The sequence below is a fragment of the Asparagus officinalis genome, chromosome 4, assembly GCF_001876935.1.
Source record: "Asparagus officinalis chromosome 4, Aspof.V1, whole genome shotgun sequence".
Lineage (NCBI taxonomy): Eukaryota > Viridiplantae > Streptophyta > Magnoliopsida > Asparagales > Asparagaceae > Asparagus > Asparagus officinalis.
Genome location: NC_033797.1, coordinates 31,499,177 through 31,526,090, shown reverse-complemented (window position 1 = coordinate 31,526,090; position 26,914 = coordinate 31,499,177). Strand labels below are relative to the sequence as shown.

At 36.6% G+C, this 26,914-nt stretch overlaps 3 protein-coding genes across 3 annotated transcripts in view; 1 reads left to right on the top strand and 2 right to left on the bottom strand.

The window, feature by feature from the left end:
• LOC109838451 lies at positions 16,171-17,256 on the bottom strand. Its single transcript, XM_020406897.1, has one exon. It carries the CDS (start codon positions 17,254-17,256, stop codon positions 16,171-16,173), a length of 1,086 nt encoding a protein of 361 aa, XP_020262486.1.
• LOC109838450 lies at positions 18,364-19,407 on the bottom strand. Its single transcript, XM_020406896.1, has one exon. It carries the CDS (start codon positions 19,405-19,407, stop codon positions 18,364-18,366), a length of 1,044 nt encoding a protein of 347 aa, XP_020262485.1.
• LOC109837106 (structural maintenance of chromosomes protein 6B-like) overlaps positions 24,221-26,914 on the top strand; it is a 42,176-nt gene continuing 39,482 nt past the window's right edge. Inside the window, exons 1-2 of the mRNA XM_020405195.1 lie at positions 24,221-24,532; positions 24,610-24,715. Of these exons, the coding sequence (XP_020260784.1) occupies positions 24,376-24,532; positions 24,610-24,715 (263 nt within the window). The 5' untranslated portion in view covers positions 24,221-24,375. The remainder of the gene's footprint in view (positions 24,533-24,609; positions 24,716-26,914) is intronic.

Below are 26,914 nucleotides of genomic sequence, written 5' to 3'. Positions count from 1 at the left end.
CGCAAGGATCAAAACTGACTCCTAATTACGAATGACTGAGCATAAACCCATCGAATTGCTTATACCACCGTCGCGGAGATTGCTTTAATCCGTATAGCGATTTCTTTAACCTACAAACTAATTTCTTCTTTCCTGCAGCTCAAAACCCTAATGGCTGAGTCATATAGATTTTCTCATCAAGATCACCATGAAAAAAATGCTATTTTCGTATCCAATTGATCCAATTCCAAACTATATTGTGCCACCAAAGCTAGTAAGATCCAAATCGAAGAGTGCTTCACCATCAGAGAGAAGGCCTTATTATAGTTAATGCATTCTTCCTGTGCATAACCATTTGCTATCAACATAGCTTTGAACCTCATAGAAGTGTCTTCAACGCTCTCCTTCTTCGTATACACTCATTTGCATCCAATAGCCTTCCATCAATTTGGAAGCTCGACAAGCTCTCATGTGTCGTTCTTCTGAAGAGACTCCATCTCCTCCTGCATAGCTTCCTGCCATAAATCATCCTCTGAACTCTGCTCAACCTCTCTGAATGTAGTAGAAAACATCTCATTGGCACTCTCCACCATAAGTGCATAAGCAATGACTGTATTTGTATACCTAGCTGACAACCGTATGTCTCTCCTAGGTCTCCAAACCATAATTTAATCCTGAACCTGAGCCGTCGGTCAGTGATTCTGCTTTGCTAAACCTGTATCCTCCAAATCATTGTTGTGCTCGTATGTCATCATCTCAGTCGGCACCCTAATGGATACGGTCCTATCTGGATAATATGGAGCTGCATCAATCTCCACCACTTGCGATGTCTCAAATGTCGAGGTGCTCTCCACCTGATGAGAGCTGGGAAGCTTTAAAATCGAAGCCTCATCAAAAGTGATGTCTCTGCTCAGCACAATCTTCTTATCAACTGGATCTCAAAGCTTGTATCCTTTCATACTATGCTTGAATCCAACAAATATAGCTTTTTTAGTTAGAGGTTCTAATTTATCAGTCTTGACATGATAAAATACAGGACACCCAAAAACCTTGATCTGTTCATAGTCGTGTACTGGCTCTCCCGACCACATCTCCATAGGGCTTTTCCCCCAATCGCAGATGAATGCAGTCTATTAATGAGGTGGCTCGCATATGAAAGTGTCTCAACCCAAAAGATCTTTTCCAAACAACTCTGTGATAACAAACATCAGACCTTCTCTAGTAAAGATCGATTCAATCTCTTTGTCACCCCATTCTGCTATGGCGTATGACTAACTCTGAAGTGTCTATCTATACCCTCGTCTCGACATAGCTGCTGAAAGGGGTCTGAAGTGTACTCACCGTCGTTGTCGAATCTCAACATCTTGATCTTTATCCTAATCTGCAGTTCTAATCTCCTTTTCCACTCCACAAATATATCTAGGACTTCACTCTTCTTCACCATGGTGTACACACAACAATGTCTAGAATAGTCATCCACAAACGTGACGAACTAATATCGATCACCAAGTGATGCTATCTTGGTGGGACCCTAAACATCTGTGTGCACGTAGTCCAGGATGCCCCTCGTCCTATGAATGGCTGCCCCAAACTTCACATTCGTCTTCTTGCCAAGAACATAGTGCTCACAGAATTCAATTTCCCCACTCTTGGCTCACTTTAATAGCCTATGCTTGCACAATGCCTACAGTAACTTTTCACCTGTGTGCCCCAACTTATAGTGCCAAAGTCTACTTGTGTCTGCCTCTAAAATAGCTGAAGCTATCTGGCCAATCTCGGTGCTCCCCTTCAAATAATAAAGATTTTTACTACGGACTCCCTTCATCACTATCAAAGATCCCTTAGTAACTTTTTTCTACAGCATTCTCAAAAGTCACATTGAATCTCTTTGCCTCCAAAGCTCCAACAGAAATAAGATTCTTCTTCAACTGAGGAATAAATCTCACTTTATTCAACTCACGAACAACTCCATCGTGTATCCGAATCCTAACGGTACCTATCCACAAATACCACAGGATTGATTATTTCCCATGACCACCACACCCCCTATCGAGTTTCACGAATGATGCAAACCAATCTCGTCGGGGAGTCACATGATAAGTAGCATTAGAATCCAGCATCTAATCTGATGCATCCGTATGGTTCACTTTTGGAGTAATCAATAGAAAAAAGTAGGAATCATCTGAATCATCACCTCTAGCAACGTTCACCACATTGGCCTTCAGGCCTTTTTCTTGCTATTCTCTTTTTCTTTGAGCTTCGGGCAATCTCTCTTCTAATATCTTTGTTCTTTGCAGAAAGCACACTGGTTCTTCACTAATTAGTAGCGGCCTCTAGACTTTGACATGTCTCTATTGCCACCTCTTGGATATGAGCTCCTTCCTCTCGTCGATAAGGCCTCTCTTGAAGTGCTAGCTCTGGAAGTATCATTGTCCTTCTTTCTCAAATCGTAATTTGTCAATGCATTAGTCACTTCACTATAGGTGATGGAAGATCTAATGTTCAACAAAGTGAGCACGAATGTATCATACTTCTCATCGGGTAAGAAGCCTAACAAAATAATCGTCTTGTACTCATCCGTTATCTTCTCATCAACGTTCGCCAAGTCCGGCAACAACTTTGTGTAGTTGTTCACATGATCCGCAAGTGAGGTACCCCTAGACATCTGAAATCTAAACAATCTTTGTAGCAAATACAAATGGTTCTCAACACTCTTCGTAAGATATTTATTATTGAGAATCTCTCACATCTTCATCGCAGACGTCACGCCAATCACATTGTATTTCAACTCTTGTTCTAAACAAGATCTAATTATCCTACAAGTGTTTCGATTCATCTTGTCTCATATCGCCTTATTATACTTTGATGGACTCTTATGGATCATGATTGTCTCTTCCAAATTTTGAGCATTCAGTGCATCTTGCATATCACTCATTCACAAACCAAAGTTGATTTTACCATCATACTTCACAACACTAATCTTTGTATTCTGAAGTGCAACTTAAACCGTACTCATTATTGTCTTGTTACTTTCACCAACTTCTTCTCCCATTGCAAACTAACTCTAATTGTAAAGAAAGATTCAAAATTTGATAGAATTGAGAAATTACCCAACTGAACCCTAGAGGATTCCAACACGATCTCCTAACCATATGAGGAAAGCGAGATCTTCAACGATAACTCCACAACGCTATCTCCACTGAAGCCTAGATCTTCAAGAACCAAGCTTCCAACAGCAAATCTTCCTCCACCCAATGTAAAACCCTAGATCAGAAAATCTGAGCTCTGATACCACTTGTTGTGCCGTGCGGAAGTGTGTTCGCAATAAACCCAAACGAGTCGGTGAGCAATGAGAGAAGAACCACACAAAATACGAGTGCAATTCACAAAATAACGGCCAAAATTATACACAAACATAGAGATTTACGTGATTCGGTAATTGCCTATATCCACGAGGAGAGGATGTGAAGATTTTACTATATGGAGGAGAAACAATGGGTTATAATCTCTCAAAAAACTCTTAAAATAACCCAACCAATGATCTCACGCCCCTCACAATAATCTCCCTCTCAAAGTGCTCAAAAGAACTCAAATTCTCTGTTCAAACTCTCTCTCAACCCTAGAAACGTATGTTTCTATTTACAACAAATCCAATCCAAAACAGGGTGGGAATCTGAAATCGAGTCTGTCACACCCGGGTGTGACACACACCACATCCCTGATAACATGGCAGATTCTGCCACACTTGGGGGTGACACGCACGATACCCTTGACAACAATTTAGATTCTGTCACACCTGGGCGTGTCACGCAGCACACCCAGACTAGTAATTTTTTACGTTTTTCAACACTTTGAACAATTCGACGCCGTTTTCTACAGCTTCTTTAGGCTTGCATCCATCACCTCTCAAAGGTACATAAACATCCTTACAATATAGTTGATCCTTCATTCTAGGCTTTCATATTTCCTAATTGCTTTCATTTAGGCTAACCAGCCTGCACGCTGTGATATTACTTATTGAGAACCAAAGACTAGGATTCCAAACCCAAGATCAACGTGAGAAGAGGATAATAAAATGGAGAGCTAACACAATGCAAATAACTATAATCGGACAATCAAATTAACGTGGTTTGGCCACGAGAATGGATTATATTCACAACCAAGAAGGAGATATCTTCCACTATATCTAATGAGAAGAGAACAATACAACTTTCAATACTCAAACCTTTCACATAGCTTGGGACTCTAACAACAGGAACAATGAGAAATTACAATGGCTTTACCATATTAGCTCCAAACTTACAACCCACTAGTAGAATCTCCTCCTAAGAATACAAGAACACAATTCACCAAGATGATATAGAAGGATAAACAAATCAATTCAAGGATGAGCTCTTTACAAACTCTAGTTTTGTTCCGCTTTTCTCTTCTCGGCTCCTCACATACGAGAAAAATGGAATGATCAACTCATCTATCTTTATAACACTTATGCCCTTATATGACTTATATTCTAGCGAAAACACCTATGGGTCGAACCAACTTAGCCAAGTGTAGTCAATACAACTTGGCTAACCAAATGTTTAAGTACACCAATATGTATGGACCCAAACCCAATGATCATTGCCGGCTATTGAGAGAGATGGCCATATCTTCAAGTATATATAAAGATGTCATTGTGGTGCTTTTGATCACTCATTTGGCAAACTTTAGACTCTGAAATTGCTTCATCTGAGTCCACAACGTTTCATATATAGAGACAAGTAACGAAATTTAGAGAAAAAATAGAGAGAATACACCTCTATGTAAATGATCATTTGTTAACTCTATGTAAATGGTCATTTGTTTTATCCGTATAGGCATATAGAGTGTAAGAGATTGTATCAGGATAGTCTTTTTTCTTTCATGTTTTATAAATTATTCTTGAGTTTAGTTGCAACCTTTGCTGATCCATTTTCTTTAGAATCATGAACCCAAAACTAAGATGATAACTTGGTTGGCCCTAAAGAGATAGGTCTTCTTGAGTGGCTAGCTTCATCAGTCCCTATTTGAAAGGTTAACAATTCGTCTAAACTCCAATAAGGTAAACTTTTTATTGTTATGGTAAGGCCTCGGATTTTTTGATTAAATTATATATTTAATTGATGGTGTTTTTCTAATTATTTATACTCGATATGACAAAATTCCCTAAAATATAACTTTATTAGAATACAACTCATGAATTAATCGTGAATTGGACTTGATAGTAGGGAGTATTTGTATATATAGCCTTGAAGGTTGTAAGGATTTGCATATAATGCCCTGAAGCTTATAAGAGTATAAGAAATAATATTTGCAAATAGGTCCAATGCTATAAATACTCATATTCTTAAGTTTATTCCTTCCTTTTCTATGCGTAATTGTTGGATTTAATCTAATAAATCTATTTGTGGGCACATATGATTAATCAATGTGTATTGCTATCTTTCAGGATAACCCACTAAAGTGATCAATTAAGTTGGGTTAATGGGTATTTAAATATAATCATGGGGTTATATGTGCAGATACCAGGTTGTAATTGTGATTTATTGAGGGGCTAAATTACAAAAGTACAACATCTATAAATAAGGGGTTATGGTCCCTAATCTAGGGTTAACTACATTCTCTAATTCTCTTCACCCCCATCTAAGAGAGAAATTCGGCTAAAGAGAAAACCCTAAGGTTAGAAGATCCAAAACCCAAAATCAAGATCAAGCAATGGATTCAGGTATAAGCTTCCGCTCTTTTAGATTTTTGTTAATCTCTTTGAATTAATCATGGCTATATGGTTTTAGATCTCAAGTTTTATGATGTAGATCTAACAAGTGGTATCGGAGCCACCTTGATTAATTCTTAGGGATTTAAGTTTTATTGGGTTTTTGATCTTAAATCTCTGGTTAAAGATTCAATTTTTGGGTTCGGATGAACAGTAATGTTCGGTGAACAGTAACGAAATTTTTTTTTCGGGTGATCAGTACAGTTTTTTTTTCGGATGAACAGTAACTGAAAAAATCGCCGGAGAACAGTAACTTTTTGGAATTTTTTGGAATTTTCTTTGTTTTTTTCCAATTCTGGATCTGTTTTGAAAATAAAAATCAAAGATTTTTGGGTTTGACGGCGGCGGTTTCAGTTTGAAACCCTAAGGGTTCATGGCGAAAATTGAGGAGGTGGTTACCTCAAACGAACCTTGCGTTCGTTCCAAGGATGAACTCTGCGTTCATTTTTAACGAACTTTGCGTTCGTTCTCAGGTTGAACTCTGCGTTCATTTTTTAAACGAACCTTGCGTTCGTTCTCAGGTCGAACATTGCGTTCGTACTCAGGTTGAACTCTGCGTTCATTTTTAACGAACTTTGCGTTCGTTCTCAGGTTGAACTCTGCGTTCATTTTTTAACGAACTTTGCGTTCGTTCTCAGGTCGAACATTGCGTTCGTACTCAGGTTGAACTCTGCGTTCATTTTTTTAAACGAACCTTGCGTTCGTTCTCAGGTTGAACATTGCGTTCGTACTCAGGTTGAACTCTGCGTTCATTTTTTTTAACGAACTTTGCGTTCGTTCTCAGGTTGAACTCTGCGTTCATTTTTTAACGAACTTTGCGTTCGTTCTCAGGTCGAACATTGCGTTCGTGCTCAGGTTGAACTTTGCGTTCATTTTTCAAACGAACCTTGCATTCGTACTTAAGTGAGTCTCGTACTCAATACAGTCAGTCGAACCTTGCGTTCGAAGTTAAGGGAACTTCGTGTTCATTATGGTTAAGCCTCGGCTTTTCATGGGTCCATTTTGGTATACTTAATTTATTTAATTAAGTGATGGGCCCTAATTAAGCTGTGAGACCCCAATTAAGTTTTTGGAAATTAATTTTTTTAATTTAAATCTAATTTGGTTTTTAATCAATTATTTAATTCAAATATTATGACACTAAGGTATTAAGGTTGTCTCTCACTCCAATTGATTAATTGAAACAAGAAGTTGCCAAAGTAACCTCTCTTGTGTAGATTGTTCATGAGGAATGTGAGATGTTTGTGTGTATGCTTTCGTGTAAATATTTAATCGGCCCAAAGGAAGGTTAATATTTATTTAGACTGTATACACATCTGCGATGATAAGCGTGTGACAATTATAAGGTTTACATGTGAATAATGAATCGATCCAAAGATAGTTTCATTATTTGACATGAGTTATTGTCAATGTTTGATCATTGCAACAAGGTATCACTTACAAGTTAATATTACTGTCCAAAGACTTGATATTAATGTTATGCCCGATATCTTGATGGGGACTGTCAATTATTTGAATGATATTGATTATGGTTATTGATGTGAGCTTCTTTTGTTTTATTTCAGCTAATGCATCTGCTGCAACAATTTCTGCTAACATCAACTCAATTCCCATGCTAAATGGGACAAACTTCAAGGTTTGGAAAGAGAACATATTAATTGTTCTTGGCTGCATGGATCTTGACTATGCATTAAGAACTGAACAACCCCAACCTCTCAATGCGGATAGCACTCCTGATGCAAAGAAGGAGCATGAGAAGTGGGAGCGTTCAAATCGCATGAGTCTTATGATCATTAAGCGCGGCGTTCCGGAAGCCTTCAGGGGCATAGAATCCGAAGGGATTACTAAGGCTAAAGATTTCCTTGCCGAAATTGAGAAGCGTTTTGCGAAAAACGATAAGGTAGAAACAAGCACGCTTTTAGCTCGCTTGATTTCAATGAAGTATAAGGGCAAAGGAAATATCAGGGAGTACATTATGGAAATGTCTCATATTGCTTCAAAGCTTAAGGCACTTAAACTCGATCTTTGTGACGAGTTATTAGTGCATCTGGTTTTGTTGTCTCTTCCTGCACAGTTTAACCAATTTAAGGTCAGTTATAACTGTCAAAAGGAGAAATGGACTCTAAATGAGCTCATTTCATACTGTGTGCAAGAAGAAGACAGGTTGAAGCAAGATAAGACAGAAAGTGCTCATTTGGCCTATGCCTCTAAGGATAAGGGCAAGAAAAGGAAGAATGATAAGGAAGCTGCTAAGGGTCCAGTTGAGAAGAAACAACATAAGGATAATCAGGGTTGTTTCTTCTGTAAGAAGCCTGGACATGTAAAGAAGGACTGTACAAAATATCACGCCTGGCGTGATAATAAGGGTACGTTCCTTGCTTTGGTCTGTTCTGAGGTTAATTTAGCTTCAGTACCTAGAAACACTTGGTGGTTAGACTCTGGTGCTACTACTCACATAAGTGTTTCTATGCAGGGTTGCCTGAGCTACCGAAAGCCAAGTGATGTTGAAAGACACATCTTTGTGGGCGACGGACAATCGGTAGATGTGGAAGCAATTGGGCACTTTAGGTTGTTGTTAGGAACTGGTTATTATTTGGATTTAAAAGATACTTTTGTAGTACCGTCTTTTAGACGGAATTTGGTTTCTGTTTCTGTATTGGACAAATCAGGTTATTCTTGTTCATTTGGAAACAGTCAATTCAGTTTATCTTTTAATTCAAATGTTGTGGGAACCGGTTACTTGAGTATTTATGACAACCTATATTTGCTTGATACAATTGCTTCTTACAATGAATCCTTGCATGTGGAATCACGTGGTACTAAGCGTAAATTAAATAAGGAAAATTCGGCGACATTATGGCATAAGCGCTTAGGTCATATCTCAAAAGGTAGAGTTGAGCGTCTTGTGTCTGATGGCATTTTGGATTCCCTTGATTTTTCGGACTTCGACGTATGTGTTGAATGTATCAAGGGAAAACAGACCAAAGTGAAGAGATTAGGTGCCAACAGATCTTCGGATGTCTTAGAATTGATACATACGGATATTTGTGGGCCATTCCCTACGGAATCCTGGAATGGTCAACAATATTTTATATCATTCATAGACGATTACTCACGTTATGGGCACCTATATCTTATTCATGAAAAATCTGAGTCTCTGGACATGTTCAAAGCCTATAAAGCTGAAGTTGAGAATCAACTCAACAGAAGAATTAAAACCGTCAGATCTGATCGTGGTGGTGAGTACTACGGTAGATATGATGGTTCAGGTGAACAACGTCCAGGACCATTTGCTAGATACCTAGAGGAATGCGGTATCGTCCCACAGTACACTATGCCGGGTTCACCTAGCATGAATGGTGTAGCTGAAAGACGAAACAGGACTCTTAAGGATATGGTAAGAAGTATGATTGCTCATTCTTCTTTACCAGAGTCACTCTGGGGAGAAGCACTTAAGACAGCAGCTTACATTCTGAATAGAGTACCAAGTAAAGCAGTTGCTAAAACACCTTATGAGCTTTGGACTGGTCGAAAGCCCAGTTTAAAGCATTTACATATTTGGGGATGTCCAGCTGAGGCAAGGCCTTATAGGCCAAATGAAAAGAAATTGGACTCCAAAACAGTTAGCAGCTACTTTATTGGGTACCCTGATCGCTCTAGGGGCTATAAGTTTTATGATCCCACTATAAGGAATATTTTTGAGACGGGAACAGCAACATTCTTTGAGGATGTTGAGTTTGGGGGGAGAAATAAGGTTAGAGACATTAGTTTTGAGGAGGAATTGGCTTCAGATCCAATCCATACAGTTACTTTTGACAATATTCAGGTTCCTATACCTGTTGTTGCTCAAGAAGTAAATCCGGAACCTCAAGATGATAATGTTGAACAACTCCCTGTTCCAGAAGAACAAACTCAACAACCTCAAGAACCAGTGCCATTAAGGAGATCCACGAGAGAAAGGAGAAATGCTATTCCGGATGATTATATTGTATTTCTCCAAGAACATGAGGAAAGTAGTGGAATGTTAGAAGATGATCCAATCAACTTCTCTCAGGCCATGAAAAGTTCTAACTCTCAACAGTGGATTGATGCCATGAATGAAGAGTATAAGTCTATGCAAGACAATAAGGTTTGGGAACTTGTCCCATTGCCAGAAGGTGCAAAACCAATTGGTTGTAAATGGATTTTTAAAACCAAGCGGGATGCAAACGGTAATGTGGAGAGGTATAAGGCGCGTCTTGTGGCTAAAGGCTATACTCAAAAGGAAGGCATTGATTATACAGAGACTTTCTCTCCGGTTTCATCGAAAGACTCTTTCAGAATAATCATGGCACTTGTTGCTCATTATGATCTTGAGTTACATCAGATGGATGTTAAGACTGCATTTCTCAATGGAGACATTGATGAGATGATTTATATGGTGCAACCAGAAAACTTTGTGTCAGGAGACCCAAAGAATATGGTTTGCAAATTAAGGAAATCCATCTATGGACTCAAGCAAGCTCCTCGTCAATGGTATCATAAGTTTCAACAAATAGTTATCTCGTTCGGTTTTGAGATGAACATTGTTGATGACTGTGTATATCACAAGTTCAGTGGGAGTAAGTATATTTTTCTGGTTCTGTATGTGGATGACATCTTGCTTGCCACTAATGATATAGGCATGTTGCACGAAACCAAGAGATTTCTATCAAAGAATTTTGAGATGAAAGATCTTGGGGACGCCTCTTTTATATTAGGGATCCAGATACATCGAGATCGCTCTCGGGGTATTCTTGGATTATCACAAAAGAGCTATATCGATAAGGTACTTAAAAGGTTTGGCATGCAAGATTGCAGACCAGGTGACACCCCTGTTGCTAAAGGAGACAAGTTTAGTCTCAATCAGTGCCCTAAAGGTAACCTTGAAATTCAGGAAATGCAGAAGATTCCTTATGCTTCGGCTGTAGGAAGTCTAATGTATGCTCAGGTATGTACGCGTCCGGATATTGCGTACATTGTTGGGATGTTAGGCAGATACTTAAGCAACCCTGGTATGGATCATTGGATAGCAGTCAAAAGGGTTATGAGGTATCTTCAGAAAACAAAAGATTACATGCTCACATACAGAAAATCAGAGAAATTAGAGGTCATTGGGTATTCGGACTCTGATTTTGCTGGATGCCAAGATAGCAGGAAGTCTACATCAGGCTACATTTATATGTTAGCAGGAGGAGCTATATCATGGAAAAGTGTCAAACAAACACTAGTAGCTTCCTCCACTATGGCAGCAGAATTTGTAGCTTGCTATGAGGCATCCAATCAGGGAATATGGCTGCGAAATTTTGTCACGGGACTGCGCATTTTGGAAAATGTTGAAAGACCACTAAGGTTATATTGTGACAATAAATCTGCAGTAATGTATTCCAATAACAACAGGAGCTCAACTAAGTCAAAACATATTGACATTAAGTTCCTGGTTGTGAAAGAAAGGGTACAGAGTGGACAGATATCCATAGAGCACATTGGGACAAACTCCATGATAGCTGATCCTCTTACTAAGGGATTGCCACCTAAGGTCTTTCATGAGCATACTGCTCATATGGGTGTGGTATTATTTGAGGATATTATGTTTTAGTGGGAGTTTGTATTTGTGGTGCTTTATGTTTGGTTGTATTGTCTGATCAGAATAATGATCAGAATAAAGACACTCTGTTACATTATGTTTGGTTTTGACCTCACTAAGGAGGACCAGTTGAAAATAGACATGTACTGATCACATTGCATGTAATTTTCATGCTGCACATCCATGATTGATCTATGTCGTTTGATTGTATTGGTATATGTGACCATTGATGGGTCGAGTCACGATAAATGTGACGAAGGCCGCTTTGATCCTATATTGATATAGTCAATGGACGAGATTGTTCGGAAATACTTTTTCAGTGATAGCAATTTTTGAGCTCATAAGGTTATACACAATTTAAGGAATCATATGGTGCCCAAGTGGGAGATTGTTGGATTTAATCTAATAAATCTATTTGTGGGCACATATGATTAATCAATGTGTATTGCTATCTTTCAGGATAACCCACTAAAGTGATCAATTAAGTTGGGTTAATGGGTATTTAAATATAATCATGGGGTTATATGTGCAGATACCAGGTTGTAATTGTGATTTATTGAGGGGCTAAATTACAAAAGTACAACATCTATAAATAAGGGGTTATGGTCCCTAATCTAGGGTTAACTACATTCTCTAATTCTCTTCACCCCCATCTAAGAGAGAAATTCGGCTAAAGAGAAAACCCTAAGGTTAGAAGATCCAAAACCCAAAATCAAGATCAAGCAATGGATTCAGGTATAAGCTTCCGCTCTTTTAGATTTTTGTTAATCTCTTTGAATTAATCATGGCTATATGGTTTTAGATTTCAAGTTTTATGATGTAGATCTAACAGTAATCTCTGGAGCAAAAATTCTACAGCAGAGGATGACCAGTAAGAGAGGAGAATTGGCATGAGAACGTGATCTTCAATTCTGGAGAGGGTTTCTCTACTTGTTCTTAACCTTATGGGGTTATTCTTGATCTATCTTTTCTTTGAATTTGATATAAACCCTAGAAATTCATACAAATCGTATTAGGGTTTTTATTTGTTTTCCAAATGATTTGAATGAGTTAATATAAGATCTGTTAAGTTTTAATCTCTACATGATTGATAAAATTGGAAAACATTGAAAAAATTATGTGTAGGCATTGTTTTTGATCTTGGGAAAAGTATGGAAATATGTTGTATTAGTTCCGTAAATACATTCAAGGAGTTACGAGAAGATGGAGATGAAATGATGAAAAAATAGTGGAAATAAGATGAAATCATATAGAACATTAGGAAATTAATCGTCTAATAAGGATGACTAGACGTCTGGTCTGGTTTTAACGGTTCAGTTTGAAATCAAATGTCTAAGTCAGGTTTAACAAAAACCTAATTTCTTTATATTGTTAGCAGAGACGTCTAGATTTTTGCATAGACGTCTGGTTGAGAAAATTTGGATGTCTGAGCATATTTTCAGCTGTGTGGTTTGTTCTATTTGATATTATCTTTCATTTAATACATAGTTTGGTCTATTTATACTATATGCTTATTTTTAAACGATGTATAAGAGAGTATGAGATTATTTGATGATGTAGCTGTAGTCCTATGAGATATCTACACAATATATCGAATGTTTTGATCAGAATAACTCAACACATTATTAAATGAACATAAAACTCACGTCAAAGCGAATGAACGATAATGTAAACATCATTATAAATTAAACAGTGCTAAAGGTGACTTGTTAGGACTTGCACCATAATCTTAGTATATGTAAATGTGTGTAGAGACATGTATCCTAGAGTACAGAGTGTTTCGATTTAGTTAGTCCTTGATTATCATGGTTTATTATATTTTTATACTTATATTTCAAATAAGTTTCATGCAAATAAGTGACTAATATTATATTTTTATCATATTTTGTAAGGAAAAATAAAGAAAGTAAATAAGAGCTCAAATAAAGATTATCTCAACCCCAAAAAATCTCTTATTGAAGCCCAAAAAAAGCTGAGAGAAACCCAACTGAAAAGAGCCTAAGAGAATTTCAACAAAAATCGTGACAGGAGAGAACTGGGTATTTATCATGGTATTGATACTATTGTTAAAAATTGTATTGATAGTACTATCGATACTGGTATCGATACTACTATCAATACTCATATCAATACTAGTATCAATACATGTGTGGATACTACTATCGATACTTGTATTGATAGTATCAATACATGTATTGATACAGATATTGATATCCAATCAACATAAACAAATCAAATGCTAAAATTGTATGTCTTAGGGGACAAGTTTGATCCAAGGACTCATATTGGTTTATGTAATCTATAAAAAATAGGGGTAGAGAGTGAGGGTTATGGATGTAAAATTTTTTGTAAATCCTCTTTTGGTGATAGGAGGGCTACTTTTTGAGAAGGTCTTCCAAATATTGTAAAATTTTACTTTTACAATAACAAAAAAAAAAATTATTTCCCCTCTTCAGACCTAATACATGAGTCAACGAGGTAGCTTATTGCTAGCCTAGACCGTTCTGGTTAGCACTAACTAGATTGTGTAAGGTTGTCATAGGATTTGGATTTTAATGCATAAAACTATGTGGACAAATTAAATTTTAATGCACTAACTAGATTTTTATGCTTGAGATAAATATCGATTTAAGGTTGGTTAATTGACCAGAGGACTCTGATATGAGTGCCTATTTGATTAATATGAGTTATATGTGTAACCATCTTAACTGGATAGACTCAATCATTTCATATCCAAATAAGAATGTAATTATTTTCTCTAATAAATTGTTTATGTTTTTTATATACATTTTGTACACAATACTACATGCATTATCCATCTAAGACTTATGATCATTCCAGTTGATTCTTATTTTATTCTTATCTAGCTGATAAGGATATTATCATTATATTTTTGTAGCTAACCCTTGATTCTTGCAGTTTCTAAAATATTCATCACTGAGACATTACGTCTAACCCTTTTATGGATCCCCTTCTTCAAGTAATAAAGTGAGTCTGACTATAGCAGACCAAACATATCCAAAAAAGCAGGTTATGAGGAAGTAGTTGTGCCATGCAATAGTGGCAACAAACAATAATTAGATTACTTATTTAGTTTTAGTAGATACTTTGTGATATTATCTCTAGAGATTTTATCTAGCATTTGATGGTCGTGTTTGAGACAAGTCTTGTATTTATTTTTAGATATTGAAGTTTATCAATCTAGTAGATTTGAAACTTTTAACAATTGATATATCTCTTCTTGTTCTTGCTTTGATATTTTGCTGTGATGTTGTTGTTGTGATGAGACATGTAATTTCATGTATATTTGTGTTATGAGTGGTTGTGAATGTACAACAAAACATGTTACATGATATTTGTAGAACATTTTATATTTTTTGTTCTATGAATATTCTACCTATCAGGTCATTACCCATGAGCAGGGCGTGACAATTTCATGAACAATGTTCTACCCGGACAATGTTCTAACACTTGTAAGATATACCAGACTGGAACCTGTCTAATGGTTGTTGAATTAGTTGCTCGCATCAGATGATAAAAATGCAACTGATCGTGAGATACAAAGCACCAATATCAACATGCATTTAAGGAAGCTCATGAGGTAAACACAAAGTAAAATGTTTACATTAATTTGAAAATTGTAGGCTAATGATGGTAGTTAGAGATAACCAATTAAGGGACATTGAGAACTCAAGGTGCTGCTTCAAATGTACACTGGTACAAAATGAGGCATCCTAAATGGAAAATTTCGTCTAGGAAACTTAAATTTCCGTCTAAGAAAACTATCCAGATGAAATTATGTCTACGATGTACGTCCAGTATGTTTTTGTTTAGAATGCAGTATTCTAGACGAAATTTCCGTCTAGGCTGCTTCCTATACGAAATATTCTAGACGGAACGTAGAACCGTCTAGGAAGTATCCTAGACAAAAAAATTCGTCTAGGAAGCTTCCTAGACGGATGCAACAATTTTTTTGGAATCTATTCTGCACGGTTTATAAACGTGCACAATATTGCACAACACCAAATCACATTCATATCAAACACAATCTAATTATATTCAAATAATGCATTCACCAAAATACTAGAGCGATACATAAATTGTTTATATAAGTTGTATACATAAATAATACATTCACCAAAAGGACGTGCGGCGACGGTAGTGCCCTCGAGCACTCCAAGCTAACAAAGTTTTGATTCGGTGGCATAACGAAGAAAAGCAAAGCCTTTGGGTCTATTTGCTATTCGATCCATCACAAAGTTAACTGAAAAAAAAAAAGAAAAATGTGAAATTACAAGTGAATTCCTTTATAGATGGATGATATATTAAACGCAAATTAGAAGGGAGAGAAGGAGGAGGGTGCTACATTTAAATGATATATTAAAGCGTGTATAAGACCATCTCCAATAGGGGACAATTCAAATTCACTTTATCCCCTTCCACATAACCTGCCACATTATCAAATGTCTTCACTATCACATACACTCCACAATAGAGGATAATTTAGGAAATAATTCACTTTTCTATCTCTCCTCATCACTCCCCATCATATATTTTATTATATTATATTTTTTCATATGTGATATATGTATTATAATTAATATTATTATAATAATAATATTTTTATTTTTTATTTTTTTTATTTATAATTATTTAATTTTGATATTTATCAAATATTATTACAATATTAAAAACAAGACAAGATTTTATTGATGTAGATAAATCAACAGTACAATTTATTAAAAACACACAAAACAAACTAAAATTTGACAAAATTAAAATCGAAAGTTGAAAATTAAATTGCGGTTGCTCCAAACTTTTGCCAAATGTGCTCGACAAGATCCTCCTTCAATTGAAGATGTTTGGCCCTATCTCGGAGTTCAGATCTAGTATGAATATCTGATTCGGACCTACCTTGAACATGCACTTCAAACTGAGGTAACGTTTGTGTTTGGTAATCAAATGATGAGCTCGAGCTAGCAATGCTTGATGGTTCAAAGGCAACGTTCTCCCAGTTTCGACTATAAGTATCTTGTTCATCCTCCACTATCATATTTTGTAAAATAATACACGCTCTCATAATTTTTGATAAGACATTCAAATCCCACATTCTAGCTGGTTGACGAATTATAGCAAAACGTGCTTGGAGAACCCCAAATGCACGTTCCACATCCTTCCTACAAGATTCTTGTTGTTTTACAAACAATTTCGCTTTTTCGCCTTGGGGATATTGAAATGATTGGACAAAGACAAGCCATTTGGGATAGATTCCGTCAGCAAGATAGTATGCCAAATTGTATTGATGACCATTCACAGTGAAGTTCACATGCGGAGCTTTACCTGCCTCAATGTCATCAAAGACAGGTGACCTTTCAAGCACATTTATATCATTCAATGTACCTGGCAATCCAAAAAAGGCATGCCATATCCACAAGTCATAAGAAGCAACCGCTTCGAGTATTACTGTTGTTGTGCCTTTATGTCCACTGGTAAATTGACCTTGCCAAGCCTTAAGATAATTTTTCCATTGCCAATGCATGCAATCAATACTTCCAATCATTCCCGAAAAACCGCGTTCTTCGCCTACTTTTAGTAGTCGTTGGAGGTCTTCCTCATTCGGCCTTCTCAAATAGTCATTCTCAAATATGGCCACAATACCTTCAGAAAACTTGCTGACACACTCTACTGCAGTGGTTTCTCCAATCTTTACGTATTCGTCACAAGCATCAGCTGCAACACCACATGCTAACATGCGTATAGCAGCAATACACTTTTGAATTGGCGATAAACCACGCTTTCCAACACTATTTCTCCTCTGAGTGAAATACGTGTCATAATTTGAGAGAGAATTTACAATTCGTAGAAATAGTGGTCGTTGCATTCGGTATCTCCGACGAAATTGGTGGTCGGTGTATGTGGGAGATTCGACAAAGTAGTCTTTCATCAGCCTTTGATGGGCAGCTTCATGGTTTCTCTCTATGTATGTCCTCTTATGGGATCGATTACTTGCAGCTTGTAACTCTTCAAGTAACTGTTGTTGGCGTTTGAGTAAAGATTCCTCCAAATCACATTATTTTTGGAGTTCCTCTAAGTTAAACTCGTATGGGGGTGGATTCATCTAAGTAATAATTGTGTAGATGAAATTGGTAATGAAGTGATGTGTAATAAGTTCAATATCCAAGTGGTATTTATATTACCCAATCTTAGATTTTCAGATATCACATGTGAAGCAACATTGATTTTGAGATGTTCAAGAGATAAGGTTTGGACTGTAGTGTGCAGAGATCACATGTGAAGTAACATTTATTTTGAGATGTTCAAGAGATAAGGTTTGGATTGTAGTGTGCAGAGATCACATGTGAAGCAACATTTATTTTGAGATGTTCAAGAGATAAGGTTTGGATTGTAGTGTGCAGAGAAGCAACATTGATTTTAAGATGTTCAAGAGAAAAGGTTTGGACTGTAGTGTGCAGAGATCACATGTGAAGTAACATTGCTTTTGATATGTTCAAGAGATAAGGTTTGGACTGTAGTGTGCAGAGATCACATGTGAAGCAACATTTATTTTGAGATGTTCAAGAGATAAGGTTTGGATTGTAGTGTGCAGAGATCACATGTGAAGCAACATTGATTTTGAGATGTTCAAGAGATAAGGTTTGGACTGTAGTGTGCAGAGATCACATGTGAAGCAACATTGCTTTTGATATGTTCAAGAGATAAGGTTTGTTTGTAATGTGCAGAGATCATATGTTTGGACTTTTACGTACAACATAGTTGAGCTTTGCTTTTCAAATTTCAAATGACTTACATACAAAGGAATTGTTTGCAGGAACCAAGATGCATTTTATTGAACAATACACTCAGACATCACATTCTAACAATACACTCAGACATCATACTCAGACAATACACTCTTAACATCATACTAAACAACACACATTACATTTATTCTTGGAATTGTAAAAGATGAACTCTCAAACAGATAAACTTAAAGGCCAAACAATTCGATCTGTAGCATGTTAAGCAGTTTATACTCATACTCGTCCAATGCATTTCTTTGATTTCTCTGATTAAGGTCCATCCACATTTTCATTTTTTCAGCACGTGCTGCCTCCTTTTGAGCACATGCTGCCTCCTTTTGAGCTGTTGCAACTTCTTGCATCATCTTCATCTGTTGTTCCTTCATTTCTTTTAGCTCCTGGCGTTCAGACTCTATCTTAGAGTATTCCTCCTCAATAACAAGTTTCGATCTTCTAGAGGAGCCCTTAGCTTTTTTCTTTGTCGTGTCTCTACCTTCTGGGCGTACAAAAGAAGGAACTGATGAGCATGAGATATCACCTTCCCCGCTACTCTTCCTTTTACTTCCACTACTTTGAGATGCACCAGATCCAACCATATATTTTGGTTCATTACGAACCAACTTCCATTCTTCAAGCAAAGCAAAGTTTTTTTTAGTTTCTTCAACAAACAAATCTTGAGCTCTTGCTATGTAGTTGTCGTCTGACCAACCGCTACGCCTCTCTGCTAATGCTTTTCTGTATACACCAACCCACTTACCAATTTTTTTGTTGAGATCACTGTAATGGCTTTTACATTGTTGTTGACTCCTATGAGGGCCAGTTGTTGAATGCTCATTCAAGTAAGCAACAGTTTTACCCCAAAAAGTGTCACCCTTTTGGCCACTACCCAATTCACTATCATTACTGAAGTGAAAATAACTAGTTAAAAGTAGTTTGTTTTGCTCGACACTCCAAACCGAATAACTAGATTTAGAAGTATTTTTCTGTGTTTGGGGCAAAAAACTATGTGGTGTGTCATCACCAGCACTTCCAAGAGATATTTGAGTGGAAAACTCGGGTACATCTGTTGATCCACTGCTAAAATGAGGAGTAACTTGCTCGGTGTTTTGATTATTGATATTGGAGAAACCACCATAATTACTTCCACCAAACTCAGTTTGTTGCCCATATTCCATATAAGGGAAATTATAAGGATATTGCATACCAAAATTAGATGGCATCATATACGGCATCTGAAAATTGGATGGCATGTTTTGAAGATTTTCAGGACGTTGATTATTGGAATTTTGAGGTTGGTTAGGAAACATATAAGTTGGGGGACGATTAAAATAAGAAGTTGGAGGAATTTTGAAAGAGAGCAAAGAAGTTGGAGGAATTTTGAAAGAGAGCAAAGAAGTTGGAGGAAGAAAGAAATTTTGGAGAAAATACTTAAAAAATTTTTGTGTCCAAATGAAGCAAAGTTGGTCTCTATTTATAGATCTCGAAAAAAGAAAATTAATGGTGAATTTTTTTTAAATTTGATCAATTTATTTGTAAAAAATACCATTTAAAAAGAGGGTGGAAAAGAAAAATGCATCAACCAACACGAAGCCGCCACATGTCGCGATTGCACCTCACCTCCTTTGTGTTTTCTCCCGCGGATAAATGAGCACTCCAGCAGCAAACAATTGCTTTTACAATGACACATGGCGCGATTTGATTGCTTTTCACTACAATAATTCTAGATTTATTGAATAATTCCCTCCAAAAGCCACATCACTTCACCTTTACAATTATTCTTTGCTGGAGCAAATAATTCACCCAATTATACACTATTGGAGATGGTCTAAGGTATATACCTGTTAGGACAGTGTTGAGTAGAAGAACACCCTACATGAAAATATTATCAAAGTCAGAAGCAGTCTAAAGCAACTTTGAAGGACATTTCCTAGAAATATAGGATCAAGATCCTTAATGCTGGCCATTAATTAGACCAAACAGTCCTCTATCAACCCATTTCTTTTCCCCCTTCAAATTTAAGCATTTTTTACGGATAGTCTTGATTGGAGAGAAGAGAATGTATACATTGTTTCTAGAATAATGAGATGCAGCATAACTATTGTTTGTACATATGCAAACAGGTCAGCCAAAATGTGGAATGTCTCGTTCCCCTCAATCCAAACAAGCCCTAAAAGAATTTCTTGGGGTAAATTCACATTAGGGACATGAAAAGAAGGAATTAGACCCAAAAAAAAAAACAAATCCACGAAAATGTTAAAACAATGTCTCTCATGGTGGAAAAAGATGAGGACCAGAAACACAGAAAACCATATACAAGATAATTCAACCAAATCAAACAATAGATAACGGAAAAGCATTTAGCTCACAATTATGTAAGAACACAAATGATGAATTGACCTGCACTGTCCATCTTGACTAGACTTGATGGAACCTTGATACCCTCTGGTACTGAGAAAGCCAGACCCATGGCTTGACCAGACCCATGATAAGGATCAGAAATAGTCAGTTACATAAGTGATGAATTGTACATGACATCCAATATATTAAGGGCCTGTTCGTTTGTTTTCTAAAAACCAAGAAATGGAAATGGAAATGGTGAAAATCTCAAAACTCACCATTTCCTCCATTTTCATCCCTAAAACTCACCCACAACATCCAATAAAATATTATTTCCATCCAACAACTCATCCACATCATCTAATAAAATATGATTTTCATCTAACCACCCATCCATCACATCTAATAAAATATTATTTTCATCTAACAACTCATCCATCACATCTAATAAAATATTATTTTCATCCAAACATCACTCAACTCATCTCTTCTCATCATTTCAAATCACCCACATCATCCAATAAAATATTATAACAATTCACCTCATCTCATTAACATTTCATTTCTTCATTTTCATCCCAAAAAGTTATGAAAACACTTTTCTTAATCTTTCTTCACATCACCCAATAATACAATGACAACTCATCTCATCTCATTTCATTTCTTATTTTTAAGAATGAACCGAACAAAAGAAAACAAGAAACTACAGGAAATAGGTTTCTTATAATTCATTTCCTTATTTTTTTTCGCCAACCGAACACTCCAAAACTAGTTTTCTTAAAAAATCACAAACATCATCCAATAATAAGGTGACAACTAACATCATTTCAATTTCATTTCTTTGATTTCCTTCTTTTTCAGCCGACCAAACACTCCAAAAACAATTCTTCATTTTAATAGTTTTCCATTTCTTTGATTTCCCTCTTTTTTTTAGGCAAACGAACAGGCCCTAAAAGAACGTAGTAATAAGAAATTGAACTTTCGTCTGCTCAAACCCAAGACATCTAGCACTTAATCAAATCAAACACAGAGAAGAACCAACAAACTCATGCAACTCATCCCCGTTACCCACCAACTGCTAAGTATTCCTGTACATCCTTCTCAGGCATTTCATCAAATACCCTAAGTGCAAAGTCAAAAGACCACATTTTGCAAGAATTACATAAGGAGGTTTCTGATGGGTTTCCAATAGTTTCCGTATTGAGTTTGGCGCAGTTGAAGAGATTCAAGGAGATGTAGAAAATGATAGGGATATACAGAGGCGGGGACGATATTTGTTTGAGATGAAAGATTTGAGAAGAAATATAACATTAAATTCTTTTCAGATAAACAGGGTTGAAATCGTACCTCCTGACGGTCTCGAGGTCGTCGGAGCCCGTTATCGGGACCTGGTACGGAAAGGTCGTCGGAGCCCGTTGAAATCGTACCATCCCGTCGCCGTCGAAGAAGTGCTGGCCCACGACGGGTTCAAACAGGGGGTTGGCGCCGTTGCGGACGTAGACGCCGACTATGAAAGGGAGATGCGGCCGGCGACGGGGAGGAGGGAAACTCAAGGTTTGGAAGAGGGGGATGAAGATTTTGAGGGAGTTTTTTGATATGTAAGGGGGAAATTTTTGGAGCCGTGGGGTTTCAAAATTTGAAGCCGCGAAAATAAAATTTAAGATTTTTTTTTCCGTCTAGGAAGCTATCTTGACGGAAATTCTCGTTTAGGACACAAATAATTATAAATAGTTAATAAAATCTGTCTAGTATACTATTCTAGACGGAAATTCCATCATATAACATTCTAGACAGATTTATTCCGTCTAGTATAGACGAAAAAAATTCCGTCTAGGATGCACAGATTTCTACTGGTGGTAGGTAGCTTTGATCATCCCGTTATTCTACAACTTCTTAGTCTTGAATAACAATTAGAAAAACTATGAACTCTTCAGTCTAAAAATTAAATTTATTAATATCATAAACTAAATTCAACGATGAAAGGTGTCATACTATGGACAAGCTGTCTCGGGTCGACGGAGCCATAGCCCAACTGCTTGTTTCCTTGCATGAGTTCAAATGGGTTTCCAGGAATCATAGATATGAACAATTTAAAGGGGGAAAAAATTTGAAAACTCAAAAGCAAATATTCCATGATATTTGAAAGGGGTCTAGGGTAGTGCGAGCATCTAATTATGTGAGAGCGTTGATTCTCTATTGCTGATATCTTAATTACTCTCTAAAAGAACTTTTACGAAAATAAACATGTACGACTGCTTAGAAAGATAAACCATGAATCAAAATTTTTGGGAGGAGCAATAACATGAGTACTGTGTGATGTTTTTGTTGAAGGTTAAATCTATAGCTGGTTTCTCAAATCATTATAACGGGAGTATTAATTAATAGGTAGTACTGGAGGTTGATAGGTTAATATGGAATTTAATAGGTTATTGATGGAGATTAATCGATAGAATTAAGGGGTATTAGAAAGTGGAGATCATGAGATTTAATAAGATTGGAGGTTATGAGAAGAATTTGAAGGGATAGAATTTATGCATGTATGTGTTTGATTTGAAAGGGTATAGTTTATGCATGCATGCAAGCCTTTTATAAATGCATGCATTTGTTTTGTGGATGCATGCACGTATGAGTTTTTGGGGGCTTTTTCAGAATAAAATATTTTAACGAGCTAGGGGGTATACTTTTTGCATACATGTATATGTATGCATGTGTTTGATTTGAAAGAGTATAGTTTGTGCATGCATGCGTGTTTGATGAATACGTACTTGTATTTTATGGATGCAAGTATGAGTTTTATAGGGTATTTTTGAAAGAAAATATTTTAACATCCTACACCATTTTTAATAGTATATAGTATAAGATTAGATAGATTAGATAGTGCATAAATAACAGTGCATAAATAACAAACTGTGGTACTATTACCTTTGTCTGCTCAATTGTCACGAAATTTTGGAGTAAAATTGTCTATGTTGCGTCTTCCAATATTGTTCACTGTAAATATTCTCTTAAAACACTTGGCATAGTTGGTAGACAAGCAGCCTACTTAAAAATGAATCATGAATGCCTTTGATACCTAGGTTTCAAATTCATATCGAAAATCCTTCTTTTGGGTTAATTGCAAAGAAACCCCCTATAGTATCAACCAATCGCGAATAGACCCTCTTATAGTTCCATTGTGCAAATATACCATTGACTGATTTTTTTGACTCTAAATCATTAAAAAAATTTGACGATGCACGTAGAGTCCCTATAGTTCCATTGGTGAGGGAACACTCCTGATTGCTAAATCTTGTTCGGTTAATTAAACATAAATTATCTATTGTTTCACAAACTTTATAGTTAAACGATCCTTGTCTTAGATTGTTGCACTTAAATGACCCCAGAATGCCATGTGACATGTCACACAAGAATATTCCAGAAAAATTCTAACGTTTTAATAACATTACAAATTTCAAAATGCACCAACTTGCTATATTTAGAGACTTTAGGGTATTTAGGTGCCTCAATTTACAACCTGGGCCATTCAAGTACAAAGTTGAAGAAACAACTGGACATTAAAGTGCAATCAACCACTTCTTTTTAGAACGAGGGGGCTATTCGCAATTAACCCTTTTGTGTTGTGGTCACAGACATATTTCGACTTTGCCGATCGGGTCGACCCACAATGAACCCGTTTAAAACAGTACCTTGCTCGCAAGCCCGAGTGACCCGATCACAACCCTGCTCCTACGATTTTAAGAGGCATCGCCTAAATCCCTACTCGATTTTTGGCGGGATTTCTCTCCTCTTTCCCCCCAAATTCTCCTCTTCTCTCTCTTCTCTCTGTCTCCCCCAAGAATCAACCTTCATCTCTTTAATCCCCAATGTCAGATTCTAGGGTTTACACCGAGCCTCGTCGGAATCCATCGGCGTCAGGAGCTGGAATCATATCGAGGATCCGACTCGAGAATTTTATGTGCCATAGCAGCCTCCACATCGAGTTCGACGACTGGGTTAACTTCATCACTGGACAGAACGGGAGTACGCGCTCTATTGGAAACCCTAACCCTAACGATTCTTTCTTTTGTTGAGATTGCTTTGTTTTTCTTTTGCGTTAGGTGGCAAGAGCGCAATATTGACTGCGCTTTGCGTTGCGTTTGGTTGTCGGGCTAGAGGAACGCAAAGGGCAGCTACTCTCAAGGATTTCATCAAAACTGGCTGCAGGTAAGTTTCAATTTGCTATATTTAGAGTTCAAAGCGAGAAAAAATGTAGCTTTTTTTTTACTTGCTTAGTTGAATCCAGCGTGTACTTGTTTGGTTACATGAGAAAGATGAGAGGAAGTAAGATAGGGGAAAATCAGGAAATGGAGTAAATTGCAATTATAAAGTGAAGTTGCTATTTTTATTTTATTTTTTAAATTCCTATGACAACTCAAGGCTTTCTGAATTCAGTAAATTCCTATAATTTTTTTGTCAAACGCTCAACGGAGATGTTATTATTGGATTTTTTTCTATCATCTTTTCACACTTGATGCTGCTTCTCATGCTGATGGAGGCAATATGTTTTTCCTCCTCATTTTACACAATGATATTGACAGGTAGGTGAATAAGGGAAGCCAACTTCTTGTCAATGTGAACCTTTGTTGTGATACAGTTGGCTAGTATTTGAGTTCTCACTATAATAGGAGTCATAAATCGATTTTAACTAATAGTTCAAGTAACTTCACTCCAGATATATTTGGTATTGGCCCTTAGACATAGTGCCTTGTCAGCCCTCAAAATTTCCAGGTTAGCTTTCTTGTCGAGAGTATAAATGTTTGACTTTGAAGCATGGAAGGTCAGATTCTCACTTGGAAGCAGAGAAAGCTTCAGTTCCTTTTTAAATTATCACTAGCTTTGTCACGGGAAAGACCCTTTCAACTGCAAATGGTGAAGATAATCCTCTTTGCCGGAGTTTCGCATTATAGGCATCAGATTGTTGAAGATTGCTTGTATCTTATTTCATCTTTTACAAGTTGGTGCATACAGTCATCGATGAGATGTGCTATAAAGCCTACCATCATTCTAAATGGATGAGGAGACTTGTCTTATCTTACCCATATATCTTTGCTTCATTATTAATGTTTCATTCTGTGATTGTGCTAATTCTAAAAGAAAAAGGATTTCTCAGAAATTCTAAAGTTTTTAGTTGGTGCTAGTAGAGTGAAAGTTCATGTGAAGGCATATATTGACATCCATTCCTCATTGGATAAGCACTGGAACATTTTGGGAAGCTTTGACTTTGGAACAATCCTCCTTATCTCATTGGTTTCTAGCCTGCTAACAACCTAAAAAAATTGGTGGCTGCCCATGTTGGTTGATAACATCTGTAAGTAGATTAGTATCTTGATACTCGGCCTATCCTGTTTGTTTATTTATGTTAGCATAAAATAAATAAATATGTAAATAATAAATTGGAATTGTGTTGTAGTAATTAAAAAATGTCATGATATAAGAATGCTAATTAACATGAAAAGACAAATGTCATGCCATACAAATAAATATGACCTCAAACTCAGTACTAAAACATACAATTGTAGCAAATAAACCCACAATAACTAGAAACGTTAACAGATGAGTAAATAACTAAGGCTAGGCTAGAGTTTTAAACTATAAAGGTATGGAGATAAAACAATAATTGGTCAAACATTAAACTTATGTTGGCTAACACAGGAACATATTGCTTGTGAAATTTTGCATATATTCACCACATCTAAGCTTCATCAGTAATGCGAAGAATTTGTTACTTAGTTGCCTTTGCAAATGTTGGAAAATTTTGATTAATTTAATTCTTAAAGCTAGCATACTAAAAATTTGCTACTCAACCTGATATTGCCAAAATTCCCAGTATCAACACCTAGCAAGCTGTTGATAATGATGAAGTATTGAGATTTTGAACCTTACTTTGATTGCGTGGAAGTTACTTGGTTTTTTTCGACGAAAAGGATGAGGAGCTGACTTAAAAGAACCCCTCAGCCATGCCCACATTGTCCAAAAGGTTGTTTTACAGAAAATATGAAAGTTATCGCCCTAACTCCAAAGAGATAGCTATGACATCCAGTTCAACAAAAAGCCGAAAACATCCATCCTTTAACTCTCCCCAAAAATCTATAAAAGGCATGTAACATCAGATACCACAATACTAAAAAACATCAACTACAAAAAATATATACATCAAAGTACCATAGTTTCTTGATCCCTCAATTTCCCACATCTTCGTGCTATATTGCTTCGCCAGCTTATTTAGTCCTCCCACCATTTGCCTCATTGTTCAGCTCATGAGTGATCCTCCTTCTACATCTTGTGTAGGACAAATTAGACCTGAAACGAGTTAGAACATTGCTAACTTAAAGGATAAAAAGTGGGACTTTTCCAAATCATTGT